Source organism: Daucus carota, chromosome 7 (genome assembly GCF_001625215.2).
Source record: "Daucus carota subsp. sativus chromosome 7, DH1 v3.0, whole genome shotgun sequence".
Taxonomy (NCBI): Eukaryota; Viridiplantae; Streptophyta; class Magnoliopsida; order Apiales; family Apiaceae; genus Daucus; species Daucus carota.
Window position 1 is genome coordinate 6,272,024 of NC_030387.2, and position 14,943 is coordinate 6,286,966.

The window sequence follows — 14,943 nt, forward strand, 5'->3', positions numbered from 1 at the left end:
TTTATAGTGGCTCTTAAGTGAAATTTGAAGAGCATTATAATTTTGTTTGCTCCAATAGATTTCTCTTCTCTCTCCTCAATTGTAAGAGCTACTAGTCACTCTTAACTAATATTTTATAATAAATTTGTAAGCACTCATTCTCTCTCCATCCACTTTCTTTTGTACTTTTGTGCACATGACTTGCTTTTAATAATATAAAACAAAATAAGGAGTGAATATAAGAGGTGTTGTTGGAGTTGAACCTATATTAAATCACTAAGAATCAATATTTTATATTATATTTAAGAGTGATTTAAGAGATTATTGGAGATGCTCTTACTTGGAATTGGAATAAGTTAGAGAATTTAGAATGGAATGAAAAATTGCAAATTTAGAAATTTTATCGAGAAAGAAGAGAGTTGAGAAAACGGCGATTAAATATGAGTGAGTATTTTCTATGATTAAGATTGCAGGAAACATGATATTGAAGTGGAATGAATATTTTTTTCGTAAACATGCGGGGTTATATTTTTAGTTCAAATAATTGGAATGACATGATGTAAAAATGAAAATTATTGACCTTTTCAGTAACAACCACAATTCATAGGACAAATTACATTGGATCCTCCCATTCAATTTCATCCAAGTGAACTCTGCCTAAGAGAATTATTACATGTACACCTAAGGCTCTGTTTGAAAATGTTATTGAAAACAGTTGTTAGAAAAAATGTTGGTAATTAAAAAGTGTTGTCGTCGAAATCAGATAACTATTTGCTAACTTTTTCCATATTTGTATATTTCGAATTATAATATAAAAATTATATTTTTGATGGATTTAATAATGAAATCTCTTATAGATTTCGGAAAAAATTAAAAGTAATTTTTTCCAAAAGTACGGGAGACATATTTTTTCTAAAAGCAACATTTGGGTCAAAAACTGTTCCTCGAAAAGGATGCTTTTTGATTTACCTAACAATTTTTCACCTTTTTTTTTTGTTGCAAAAAACTGATGTTATTATTTCCGAGACTAATACCAATCATGGTCTAAATGATGTTATTTAAAGATAATTGACTAAATTAGACATGCAAGACATTGTATAAAATTTGTTGAATCTGTAATACATTTTATTTCGATGGTACTAACTATATTAATTGCTTATATTTTAAAAATGATATGTCATTATTATAAATAGAACATGTTATTTTAACATAGTAATAGATTATGTAGAATCTTGTCAAACGTATGTAGAGGTTGGTCAAATATAGTCAACATCATCAGGTTGGCTAAAATATGTGACAACGATGTTTCAATATTGGAGTTTTCTTTTTACATAATCTCTATAATTTATTATTTATAGTATGTATTTATTACTTTTAGTTAAGGATTCCACCGGATTGGAGATCCTCTAAAATAAGAAAAATTATATTAATCTTTTAAAGTAGAATTTTACAACGCATGTACGCGAATAAGATCTAAAGTAGAAAAAAAAGAGAGCAAATTTCTGGATAAAATATGAATGTCAGAATATATGAGTTTTAAAAGAAGTTTATTAATAATTTTTAAAATTTTAACCAAACTAATATAATAATCCCTTACGCCATCATAAACATAGTTTTTCTCATCACAAAAGATTATTATTATATATCAAATGTTCGTAATTAAGCAATGCATAAAAAATAATTTTATTTGGATAGAGAGTTTAGCAGTCAATTAGTGGTTTAACTTGTACTAGTATCTAGTGTTTTATCATGTATTGCTGCTTACATTTTAAAAATAATATTTCTAGATGACTCAACCGTAAGGATGTGAAGATTTATATATTTTGATAATATTGAAAAAGTTTCATAAAAAAATAATTTTATTTGGATGAAGAGTTTATCAGTTCCACTAGTATCTAATGTTTTATCATGTATTTTTGCTTAGATTTTAAAAAAAATATTTCTAGATGATCCAACCATAAGGATGTGAAGATTTATATATTTTGACGATATTAAAAAAGTTTCATAAAAAAATAATTTTATTTGGATGAAGAGTTTAGTAGTCAACTAGTGGTTTTGACTTGTACTGGTACTAGTATTTTATAATGTATTGCTACTTACATTTTTAAAAAAATATGTCTGGATGAGCGAACCATACGGATGTGAAGATTTGTATATTTTAGTGATATTAAAGAAGTTTCAGAAAGAAAAAGTGATATTATAGAAATTTCTGAAAAAAATAATTTTATTTGTTTTGAGATTTTAATAGTCAACTAGCGGTTTGACTTGTACTAATAACTAGACAATATCATGTATTTGTGTTTCTATTTTTTTGAAAATATTTCTCGACGATCCAAACGTACGGATGTCAAGGTTTATATTTTTTGATTATATTAGAAAAGTTTCAGAAAAAAATAACTTTTTTTCGTTTGATATTTTAATAGTCAACTAGTGGTGTTTGACTAATATTTTAGTTATTTGTAAGAAATTCTTTTTCAAAAATATACTGGATGATAATAAAAAATATAAATTATATATTTAGTTATAAGTGATGAGTTTTTATGTCAAGCAAAATAATCATGTAAACTGAAAAGATAATATGTGTTGTGTCGAGCTTGTGCAAAATTCCATCTTTTTCATTTTATTGTTCTTCAAAAATCATGGACTTAGTTTTTTTCGTTAATCATAGATATAACGAAGCTCCTATACCTTATGTTAATCAAATACTAAACAAAAATCAACATTTTTTTTTTGAGTTTACTTAAAATCATGTCAGTGACTTGAAGTCACTAGTATTTACTTGGAAATTTTTTTCCCGTGTAGCTTATTTGTTATTTGGGATTCTTCCCAAGCCTCTAAATCAATCCCCAGAATTACAACAATGACTTAAAGTTATTGATTTTTTTTACTTAGAATTTTTTCCAAGATTACATTAGTGCCTTCAACTCACTAATGTTCTTTACTTAGAATTTTTTCCAGCCCTCTAGTTTTGGGGAGCTACTGTAACGATTTCATTAGTGACTTAAGGTCACGGATATCTCCAGAATTACATTAGTGACTTTAAGTCACTGATGTTTTTTAGCCCTCTAGTTCTGAGAAGCTACTGTAATGTTTTCATCAGTGATGTAAGGTCACGGATGTAACGATTTCATTTATCGGTGATCTTATTTATGATTTTTTACTAATTAGTTGGGGTGTTGGTACGTTGTTGGCTGGTGTAAATTAAATGCAATATCAGTGATCTCATGTCACTGAAGGTCTGAGGGATAATACCAACATTTTAGATTTTTCGCTCAACGTCAGTGACTTCTAGTCACTAACGTAGCACGAGATGTGTGCACATACTGTGACTTCAAGTCACTGATGGTGGTGTACAGCTACCTCTCCTGTCCAATTGTGTACCTATAACCGGCCCCATTATAAAGATCTGGACAGCGGGAAAAGAAAATAGTTGTAATTAATGCTAGCAGCACAGACATACAAACAGAAAAAACAGCCAACGGTCATATTTTTCAAAAGTTTCAAATCTTTTCTTACAACCCTCTTCCTGTATAAAACTTTAAAGAAACAAAATCACTTTCTTCCATCAGGAGAAACTATGGGGTTGTTTGGGAAGCAGAAGTCATTTCTGCTTCTGGCTTCTGCTTTTCTTGACCCGTTTGTGTAAAGAAGTAGGAGTACTTTTAATAAGCTGAGAATGCTAACTTCTCTCTCACAGCTTCTGCTTCTTTTCCAAACACTTTATTAACTTATTTACTTCTCACTTCTACTCCACTTCTTCACTTTAAGTATTGAATCACTTTTTTTAAGCTTGGCCAAACGGCCCCTATAGCTAATGGGTTGCTTTAAGATCTGCTTCGGTACTTGCAAGAATCAAAAAGTACCCACAAAACAACTTCTACCAGCTCTTCACAATGATAAGGTTCGAATCTTGTTCTTGCTATATATCTTTCCATTATCATAAATCTTAACTATTGTTTCTTTTAGCTTCTGCCTGATTACAATTAATTTTCTTCTACCCTTTCAGCCCACCAAGCCGGTAGTGCAAGTACCAAAGTCTGTCATTTTTGAATTCAGGTAAGAATATTTATCTTTTTTTTTTTGGAGATAATAATTCTTGGGCCTGTTACATATGTTAAAATTTTATAGTTTCTCTTTACTTCTGCGTATATTTTACCCTCGTGATGCCCTACTTTCCAAAGAGATATATTTGCTTTGGTTGAATTAGTCTAATTTTAGCTCTTTTATCTTTGTCATAGCTGTAGAAATAAAATTGATGTTCTGGCAGATGGTGATAATAAAGAGAAAGAAAGTGAAATTTACAATCTTGGAAATCAGAAGTGTACAAATTTGGTGAATGAGAAAGAAGGGAATGTTATTAGAACTGATAATTTTTTGGATTATGGTTTGTCTAAACTCGAAAAAACTGCTGGTCTTGAAGCTCAGGAGGAGTTAAATGAATCACTCAATATAGCGAAAATTGGTGATTTGTTACAAGTTTCTTCGGATAAGCAAGTAAATGGTTTATACAATGTCCGTCAGTTACTACAAGAAAGATCTTCAGATTCATTATATTCCGCGTCTGCTGGGAATTCAAATGGTTTAGATGATGTATTAGCTCAAGAAGAGTCTTCTGAATCTCTATTTTCGGTGTCTTTGGGATCGAAAAAGAAAGTTAATGCAGCTGAAACTGATGATGATGTTCGCGAAGAGTCATCTGATTCGCTATTTTCAGTGTCAGTTGAATCGAGAAAGCAATTCAACTGTGTAGATAATGTGGATCAGTTAGTCCAAGAAGAGACTTCTGATTCACTATTTTCGGTGTCTGTTGGATCAAGAAAGAAGGTAAAAACAGCTGAAAATGGTGAAGTTTTAGTTCACGAAGAGTCTTCTGATTCAGTATTTTCTGTCTCAGTTGAATCGAGACAGCAATTCAATGGTTTGGATAATGTAGATCAAGAAGAGTCTTCTGATTCGCTATTTTCTGTGTCAGTTGGATCAAAAAAGAAAGTAAACATAGCTGAAAATGGTGATGTTTTAGATCAAGAAGTATCTTCTGGTTTGCTAATTTCTGCATCAATTGAATCGAGAGAGCAACAAAATGATTTCGATAATGTGGATCAATTAGTTCAACAAGAGTCTTCTGATTCACTTTCTGTTTCTGTTGGATCAGATAAGAAAGTAAATGCTGCTGAAAATGGTAAGTTTTTCGTTCAAGAAGAGCCTTTAGGTTCGCAATTTTCTGCATCGTCTGAATCGAGAAAGCAAGTGAATGCAGTTGAAACAGATGAAAATGAAGTTACTAGTCCAATATCATTGGAGGTGAAGCACATTTGTAAACATGATAATTTGAGCCCTGTTTTTGCCAATTCGGTTTTGGGTCCTATTGAGAATCTTACTAACTGGAAGAAGGGAATCAAGGTAAAAACTGATAATTCTTGCGTAGAATTGAAGGAGAGTGAGAAGGAGAATTTGATACCCTTCAGCGTAGAGGAGCCTAGTTTGAACAAAACCATTCCAAAACAGCAAAAGCGAAGTCATTTGAAGGCAGGAGGCTCTCCAGTTTCCGTTGACACGAGCCTCTCCAATTGGTTGATCAAATCTGATGGCGGAAGTTCAGAGAATACACCTATGTTAGCAGCATTCACTTGCGAAGAACTAAAGCAGCATTCTCCTGCTTTATCGCCAAGAATTGGTACTGCTGGGAGCTACGGGAGCAATGCTGAAAAGATTAAAAATTCTTCAGATTCAAACTGTCTCATGGTAGAATTTCAACAAACTTATAAAGGTATGGCCAGTTTTTTACCTCATTGCTTGTTTTTACAATATGTTTTATGTCAGTGAGGTTCTTAAATCTATGGTTGTGGTTTTGTAGGACAATATATTTAACCATCATTCGAGGCCTTTTCCGGAAAGATTGGAGAGTGCCTGATGGTTATAGCTGCGGCAACTTAAGCAGTTGAAGTTATTCAGAACATTCATACAATTTGTTTGTTGCAGTGTAAAATGTCTTCTTCTTGTCTGATTTTTTGATTAGCCCGTTGTTATAAGGTCCCTTATTTTTTCACTTTTGTCTAAATTGTAGAAATTTACATAAAACCCATCTAAAGTATAAATTTGAAGAATAACATAATGTATGTGTGATCTAGGTTCCACTTGGTTAATCATAAATGTTTAAGCTTTTTTGTCCAGAAAAATGAAACAGATTGTAGTGAGGTAAAAGAAGAAAAGAAAATCTTGAAAGATGGATATGATAATGGCCTAATTTAGTCTTCAACATTCCCAAATTAGGCTAAATTAAGATTGACCAAAAATCCTGGACCACAAACGATCACTCAACTACCATCTCTCATTCAGTTTTCAAATTTAGAACAAGAGATAGATTAACAAAATAAGAGGGGAAAATTAAGGAATCTCATCTTTGCATCCTCATAACCAATTCCAAAAGCTATCTCTCTCTCTGCAACCCTTCTGTTTCCGTCCTCAAATATGGGTGACGACAAGGTTGCAGCACTTCCTCCAAGCGGCAGGGCTAGTGGGTCGGTGCTCACACGGGCCATGACAAGTCCTGCCATGTCAAGTCCCTCGCTGACAACGTCATTGAACAAAATCCCATTCAAACTTCTTGAACTCAAGGTCATTGCTGCCCAGGACTTGCCTCCAGTTTCTAAATATTTACACACATATGTAATGGCATGGGTGCACCCTGATAACAAGCTGATAACACCGGTAGATCACAAGGGAAACACCAATCCCACGTGGAATTTCCGGATGGTATTTGGCGTCGATGACAACTTTTTGAACTCCAAGTCATCAGCTGTTATGATGGAAATTTACAATATTTCAAAATTAAGTAATAGGCCTATTGGAACCACCTGTCTACCTGTCGACATTCTGCTTAATAATTCTCATTCTGAGATCATGAAAAGACCTTTGAAGCTGCAGATCTCGCGCCCATCAGGTGATCTTCAAGGCTATCTCATTGTTACTCTTAATCTTGTCAATACAAAAATCAGGAACATACATGAAGGGTCTGAGAACATTCCAAAAGCATTTAATCGAAGAATTATGATCAGGCAAATCAGCCGACGATTGACTCATTCAGAAAGCACCAAGCCAAGGACAACATATTACGAAGAAGAGGAAGAACAGGACGATGCTACCACAGTGAGTGACCTTGATACTACTTCATTGGGTGACCCCGATCTTGCCACATTGATTGACCCCAATATTATCACTTTGAGTGACTCCGAAAGTGGATCTATGGATATAGAAACAAGATCATTGGCATCAGATCTTTCTGCAGCACTCAAGGACAGTGGCATGACTTCGCCACATGGAGAGAACTCAGGTCCAGAAACCGGTCTGAGTGGAGAGAATTCGGGTCCGGGAATCTCGCGAACCTCGTCAATTGGAGAGAATTTAGGTCCGAGAACCTCACATACCTCGCCAAATGGGGAGAATTCAGGTCTTGCAATGTCGCCAAATGGGGAGCATTCAGGTCTTGCAACGTCGCCAAATGAGGAGAATTCCGGTTCGTCAAATGAAGAGAATTTAGGTTCAGGAACATCGTCAACCTCGCCAAAAGAAGAGAGTTCAGAGAATCCATGCCTATCAAATAAAGAGATATCAGGTGTAGGAACCTCACCAACCTCACCAAATGGAGAGAATTTAGGTAAGTCAAATAAAGAGAATTTAGGTCCAGGAACCTCGCCAAATGGAGAGAATTCAGGTCTAGGAATGTCGCCAACTTCACCAAATAAAGAGAATTCAGGTCTAGGTACCTCGACAGATGGAGAGAATTCAATGTTGCCAAATGTAGAGAATTCAGGCCTAGGAACCTCGTCAACCTCATCTAATGGAGAGAATTCAGTTATGCCAAATGGAGAGAATTCAGGTCAAAGAACCTCGCCAACCTCCCCAAATGGAGAGAATTCAGTTCTAGGAACCTCGCCAAACAAAGAGAATTCAGGTCTAGGAACCTCGCCAACCTCGCCAAAGGAAGAGAATTCACTTCTGCCAAATGGAGAGAATTCAGGTTCAGAAATCTCGCCAACCATGCCAAATGAAGAGAATTCAGGTCAAGGAACCTTGCCAACCATGCCAAGTGGAGATAATTCATGTCTAGAAACCTCGTCAACCATGCCAAATGGAGAGAATTCAGGTCCAGGAATCTCGCCAACCATGCCTAAAGAGAATTCAGGTCCAAGAATCTCGCCAACCATGCCAAATGAAGAGAATCCAGGTCAAGGAACCTTGCCAACCATGCCAAATGGAGATAATTCACATCTAGAAACCTCATCAACCATACCAAATGAAGAGAATACAGGTACAAGAACCTCGACAACCTCATCAAACGGAGAGAATTCAGGTCAAACAACCTCGACAACCTCTCCAACTAGAGATATTCCACGTCAAGGAACCCCAAAACTTGATGGCCGGAGTGAAGCCGAAGAAAAGAACAACAATGACAAGGCCAACAAAGAAAAGAACACCAAGGAGATGGCAAATGGTGTCGTCGAATTACTAGACGATAAAGTCTTAATCACAGGGAACGAATCGAAAGTGACGGCACGACGACATAGAAGGCACTCAGATGGTGGAGGACTCCTTTCATTTTTCACAACTGCGATAATGTGTGGAAGTGGTACTATGGGTAAGACCAACAAGCAGAAGAACCGGAGGTTGAAAAAGAAGTCGAAGAGTACCAAGAAGCTCCAGGCCCATGATATGGATTATCCTCCTGATCAAAAGAAATTGCCACACGATATATAACTGCAGCAACGAAACCAAGTTTTTATTAAGCTAGAAATTTTGTGTTTGTCTTGCATCAAAATGTTGGTGATGCAATTTCTCTGTAATTATTATATGTGTCTTATGCCTTTTGCAGTACATGCGAGGTATTGTAGTATCTATTTCATTGAATTATTTGTTGTAATAAGACTTATAACATTTTTTTTTCACCATTTTTTTCAGACGTTTCTAGCTTAACTTGTGAAATGGTACTAGTATAAACTATGTTTGACCTCACATTTTATATACACACGCTAATAATGGAGGCTTACAGGGTTAATACTTTATTTCATCGCTTTACTGGATCAAAACTTTTAGTTGTGTTGTTGAGGGAAAAAAATTCTAAAAAATTCCATTTAGATAATAAAATATCTAAAAACTTACAATCAAGAGATTAAGCTTATAAAAAATTTCAGCGTTTTTTAGTAGTCTTTGACTTTAACGGGTAAACGTTAATTTTACCGGAATTGCAATTCTTTTTTTTAAGATTTGCATGTGTAAGTTAGGGGATTAATTGAGTATTGCTAACTTTCCCCAAAATAGCTATAAAAATAGGGTTTTTAAGGTTAAATTGGGGATTTGCTGCTTAATGATTTGATTGTTAAATTGATATGGGGGTTTGGTTTAGAGACAGGGGGAGTAATCGGAGGGTTTAAGTGTGGATTGTGTTATAGCGGAGGTGGGAGTATTATTGGAGTTGTGGGGTCGATAACGGAGGAGAGGAAAATCGCTGGTGGTGGCGAGTGAGAAAGAACGAGATAAGGTAGCTGTGGAGTTGGGGTGATGAAAAGGAGGGTGGCTAAGGCAGCGGAGAGAAGCCGGCGACGTCTGGGTTACACTGCTGCAACGCGGTTGTGTTGTACGAGGGACGGAGGTGGAGAGAGAGGAGAGATTCCGACAGGCAGATGATCAGAGGCTGGCAGTGGCTGCCCCCGCGGGTTATCGAGTTGTGGTGTCGAAAACAGAGGGAGAGGGAAATTGCCGGCGAGGCAGGGATTAGAGAGATTAAAGTGGATGTGTTTTCAGTTAAATTTTGATAGATATCGATAGAATAACTTATTTGAAAGTTTTAAATGGTATAATTAGTTGACCGGAAGTTTTTTCCAATCGGTAGGTCAATTAAAAATTATCGATGACTACGGTGATGAAATAGAGCATTAACCAGTGTCTTATATAGTGTCCGGTTGGAGTGCATTTTAACTAAAAAATAGTGCAAAAGCTCACCATTTTGGCACGTGACTAGAGCTGTTTTGAGGTTTGTGTATTGGTTATTTGGCTATTTGCTAATATATGTGGCTGGATGGCTTTGTATGAAGTATGACTTGGAAAAAAATGACAAATAAAACCTAAAAAGAAAAGCTTACACTGAAATGGTTGTTCTGAGAATATGGGCCACTTTGTCCTTTAAAACTTGTCACTGATTACAAAATTACATAATTACTCTAACCTGTAAGTTCCTGTTTAGAGTTCGTATCATCCTAGCAAATGGAGAGAATTCTAGGACATTAACCTCGGCAAATGAAGAGAATTCGGGTCCGGGAATCTCGCAAACCTCGTCAATTGGAGAGAATTTAGGTCTGGGAACCTCACAAACCTCGCCAAATGGGGAGAATTCAGGTCTAGCAACGTCATCAAATGGGGAGAATTCAGGTTCGTCAAATGAAGAGAATTTAGGTTCAGGAACATCGCCAACCTCGCCAAAAGAAGAGAGTTCAGAGAATTCATGCCTATCAAATAAAGAGATATCAGGTGTAGGATCCTCACCAACCTCACCAAATGGAGAGAATTTAGGTAAGTCAAATAAAGAAAATTTAGGTCTAGGAACCTCGCCAACCTCGCCAAATGGAGAGAACTCGGGTCTATGAATGTCGCCCACTTCACCAAATAGAGAGAATTCAGGTCTAGGTACCTCGACAGATGGAGATAATTCAATGTTGCCAAATGTAGAGAATTCGGCCCGGGAACCTCGTCAACCTCATCAAATGGAGAGAATTCAGTTATGCCAAATGGAGAGAATTTAGGTCAAAGAACCTCGCCAACCTCCCCAAATTGAGAGAATTCAGTTGTAAGAACCTCGCCAAACAAAGAGAATTCAGGTCTAGGAACCTCACCAACCTCGCTAAACAAAGAGAGTTCAGGTCTAGGAACCTCACCAACCTCACCAAACAAAGAAAATTGAATTCTGCCAGATGGAGAGAATCCAGGTCGAGGTACCTCGCCAACAATGTCAAATGGAGAGAATTCAGGTCCAGGATTCTCGCCAACCATGCCAAATATTGAAGACAATTCTGGTCAAGGAACCTTGCCAGCTGGAGATAATTCACATTTGGAAACCTCGTCAACCATGCCAAATGAAGAGAATTCAGGTCTAAGAACCTCACCAACCTCGCCAAACAAAGAGTATTCAGGTCTAGGAACCTCGCCAAAAGAGGAGAATCCACTTCTGCCAAATGCAGAGAATCCAGGTCCAGGAACTTCGCCAACCATGCCAAATGAAGAGAATTCAAGTCAAGGAACCTTTCCAACCGTGCCAAATGGAGACAAAACCTCATCAACCAAGAACCTCGAATACCTCATCAAGCGGAGAGAATTCAGGTCAAGCAACCTCGACAACCTATCCAAATAGAGATATTCCATGTCGAGGAACCTCAAAACTTGATGGCCGGAGTGAAGCCGAAGAAAAGAACAGCAATGACAAGGCCAATAAAGAAAAGAACACCAAGGAGATGGCAAATGGTGTCGTCGAATTACTGGATGATAAAGTTTTCGTCATAGGGAACGAATCGAAAGTGACAGCACAACGACATAGAAGGCACTCGGATGGTGGAGGATTCCTTTCATTTTTCATGACTGCGATAATTTGTGGAAGTGGCACTATGAAGCCCAACAAGCAGAAGAACCGAAGGTTGAAAAAGAAGTCAAAGAGTACCAAGAAGCTCCAGGCCCATGATATGGATTATCCTCCTGATCAAAAAAAGTTGCCACACGATATATAACTGCAACAACAAAACCAAGTTTTTTATTAAGCTAGAAATTTTGGGTTTGTCTTGCATCCAAATGTTGGTGATGCAATTTCTCTATAATTATTATATGCATTTTATGCCTTTTGCACTACATGCGAGGTGTTGTAACATCTATTTCGTCGAATTTTTTGCTGTAATTAATAAGACTTGTAACATTTTTTTCTTTCCATCGTTTTCAGACGTTCCTAGCTTAACTTGTGCAATGGTACCAGTTTATCCATGTACTATGTTGGCCTCACATTTATATATTTACACAGTAATAATACGAGTCTTAGAGGGTTAATAATGCTCTATTTCATCGCTATACTGCCTGCCGAGTGAAAAAAATTCATTTAAATAATAAAGTATCTAAAAATTTACAATTACAAGATTAAGCTTAAAAAACATTTTAGCGTCGTTTAAGTAGTCTTTGACTTTAACGGATAAAACGCTAATTTAAAAGAAATTGCATATATTTTTAAGATTTACATGTGTATATAGTGTCCAATTGAAGTGCATTTTACTCAAAAATAGTGCAAAAACTCACCATTTTGGCACGCGACTAGAGAGCTGTTCTGAGGCATGTGTATTGGTTATTTGTTAATATATGGGCTGGAGGGCTTTGTATGAAGTATGACTTGGAAAAGATGACAAATAAAACTTATAAATAAAATTTTGCACTGAAATGGATGTTTTGAGAAGATGGACCACTTTGTCCTTTCAAACTTGTCACTAACTACATAATTCCATAATTACCTAACATGTAAGTTCCCGTTAGAGTTCGTATCATCCCAGCTTCTTCCCTTAGTAATGTATGTCCTTACTTTGTGTTTGGCAATCATTGCATCCAGTTTTACTTTCAGCTTCTCATTTTCTTTCTTCAGATCTTCATATGAGCTCTTATTCTTTTAAGTAACATTTTTTTTCTCTTGTAGGAGTTGCTTTAGATCTTCTGCACTCAGTTGTGAAGTACCCAAGATCATTGCAGTTTTCACCTCACCTTGCTTTTGTCGACCATATATGGTTTTAAACTACTGCTCTTAGAACCATAGCCTAATTCTAAGTAATTTCTCTTGTTCTGAATCTTATTTGTTGTGCTTTTTTATACCGAGGATTTTGTTTCTCTAATATTTGATATGCTTGAACCTGGCTGCCATTATATCATGGTCTTATCTTCCATCTGGTCCAGCTCCTCTAGAGTATAATACTTATCCTCAGGATCAACAGAAACATCATATGTTTCAGCTTCAATTATCTCAAACTACTTCTTCTTTATCCTGAAAAGCAACATGCTCATTTACAAATAGAGTAGTAGTCTTTTGCACTGTAACATTATTATTCTTTAGTGATTTAGTTCCATAGATGATCTCTCTTTGGTCCAGCTCCTTTTCATAGGTTTTTAACTTCCCCTTTTCAAGGGACATGTTGTTGAAGTTGACACTTTTCCTAATCACGAAAGCTTGTTTTCAAGGTGCCCTGGCATCACTAATGGAAACTTTCTGTTTATTTTTCTTTGTGGATATCTTTTGTCATTGAAAGTCAACTCATCATCAACATGAATCTCTCAAAGACTTGAGAAATTTACAGTCTAGTTTGTGATTCAAATGCTTCATATATAAAGATTCACATATCAAATTTGTTTTCTTTCACTTCATTAGTTTCTTCCATCATTAGTTCAATGACTTCCCACATTGGCTTTGCATTTTAATAGCTAAGGATCAGATCGGTTTTTCTTATCCGATGGTGAGACATTATTTTGTCCATTGCTTCAACTATAATCACCTGCGCAGTCATGTGTCAAGCGCGACGAATTCCTTATCCGAATCAGTAAATTTAGTCGGTTCCTTTGGAGTAGACTGTAGATCTTTGAGGAATCATGCCTCCATTCTCAACGGATTTAGGAACGATCTTTATTGGGACATAAAGATCATTCTCTATCATTCTAATGTACATGGAATTTGCAGCTTTAATGAAATGAAGCATTTTTTCAGTTGTTATAGTCTTCGAGGTCAAATGGAGAAACCTTAATTCCGAGTTTCTCGGAGTTCATGAATTGAGTTTGTGGAGATAGCTTTTCTAAATGTATAGAAATGTATGGATCTTAGATTCGTATGTCGATGAGCAAGCTCTAATACCAATTGTTATTCAGAAATACATCTCTACCAAATTATCGAATTAAATCATTTTCAGATTAACCAGTTCAATATTCGTTAAATCTTAATCCAACTCTAAGAAGTTCAAGGAATATATCTGTATTATATAAACCTCGAGAGGGTGCTACGAATTCTGGCACGGAGGTTAGCTACAATGACAACAATACACTAATTAGGGATGGCAATCGGGACGGATCGGGTCGGGTATCGCAAAATCCATACCTAAACCCGAAAATTTTATCCAAACCCAAACCTGACCCGAACCCGAATCCGAAAAATATCCGAAAATGAATACCCGAACCCGATCCAATGGATTTTGGATCATATTCACGTATATCCAAAACCCGTTTTTTTTGGATTGGCTATCCGAAACCCGAACCCGAAATCTAAGAATATTTATAATTATAAATATTCCAAGCACTTGAAATCACAAACGCTACATGGAGCACCAGGAGGAGATAAATTTTATTATTTCAACTTCAATCATTTTATCACAATATTAATTTGGTTTATATATGTATAATTAATATTTTATTAATTAACCTAATTAATAATATTTATCATTCGAAAATATTTTATTCACCACATTAACCTTTTGAATAATGCTATAATTTAATTATTAGTCAATTTTTAGGTCAAAGATAAATATATGTTCTAAAAATTATACGATAACATATATATAATGTAATATGTAATACATAAAGTTATACATAAAATTTTATATATATATATATATATATATATATATATATATATATATATATATAGGGTAGCACTCCATAGCATACCCTCTTATAAAGAGTTACGTAGCACACCATTATAAATATATACATAATATATATTTTATTATATTTTTTATGAAATATAATTGCAAATTTTGATTATTAAACCGAAAACGAAGTTATACAATTTTTTTATTCCAAAGATCATCTAAAATTATGCAATGTCTCAATATGATTCTATAACAGAATAATAATCATCCAGAATTATTCTGTTGTAGAATCAGTTTCGAAAATATACTTTTTTAAATCAAATTT

At 35.3% G+C, this 14,943-nt stretch overlaps 2 protein-coding genes across 2 annotated transcripts; one reads left to right on the plus strand and one right to left on the minus strand.

Annotated features, from left to right (window-relative positions):
- Window positions 1-3,537: 3,537 nt before the first annotated feature.
- On the plus strand, window positions 3,538-6,022 carry LOC108194476 (uncharacterized). Its single transcript, XM_064080764.1, has 4 exons — window positions 3,538-3,880; window positions 3,986-4,035; window positions 4,218-5,746; window positions 5,834-6,022. Exons 1-4 carry the CDS (start codon window positions 3,794-3,796, stop codon window positions 5,845-5,847), a joined length of 1,680 nt encoding a protein of 559 aa, XP_063936834.1. The 5' UTR covers window positions 3,538-3,793; the 3' UTR covers window positions 5,848-6,022.
- Window positions 6,023-10,180: 4,158 nt separating this feature from the next.
- LOC108194549 (protein PELPK1) lies at window positions 10,181-11,238 on the minus strand. The gene is made up of 3 exons (XM_017361510.1): window positions 11,053-11,238; window positions 10,783-10,965; window positions 10,181-10,660 (listed from the first exon to the last, which is right to left on the minus strand). The coding sequence occupies exons 1-3, from the start codon at window positions 11,236-11,238 to the stop codon at window positions 10,181-10,183; spliced, it is 849 nt and encodes a 282-aa protein (XP_017216999.1).
- Window positions 11,239-14,943: the final 3,705 nt, after the last annotated feature.

Coding starts and splice junctions, on each gene's coding strand:
- LOC108194476 (XM_064080764.1), top strand. CDS start 3,794: ATGGGTTGCTTTAAGATCTGCTTCGGTACTTGCAAGAATCAAAAAGTA. Junction 3,881..3,985: donor CAGCTCTTCACAATGATAAG/GTTCGAATCTTG, acceptor CTACCCTTTCAG/CCCACCAAGCCGGTAGTGCA. Junction 4,036..4,217: donor TCTGTCATTTTTGAATTCAG/GTAAGAATATTT, acceptor TCTTTGTCATAG/CTGTAGAAATAAAATTGATG.
- LOC108194549 (XM_017361510.1), bottom strand. CDS start 11,238: ATGGTTGGCGAAGTTCCTGGACCTGGATTCTCTGCATTTGGCAGAAGT. Junction 10,966..11,052: donor AATTATCTCCAGCTGGCAAG/GTTCCTTGACCA, acceptor ATTGTTGGCGAG/GTACCTCGACCTGGATTCTC. Junction 10,661..10,782: donor AATTTGGGGAGGTTGGCGAG/GTTCTTTGACCT, acceptor CCATCTGTCGAG/GTACCTAGACCTGAATTCTC.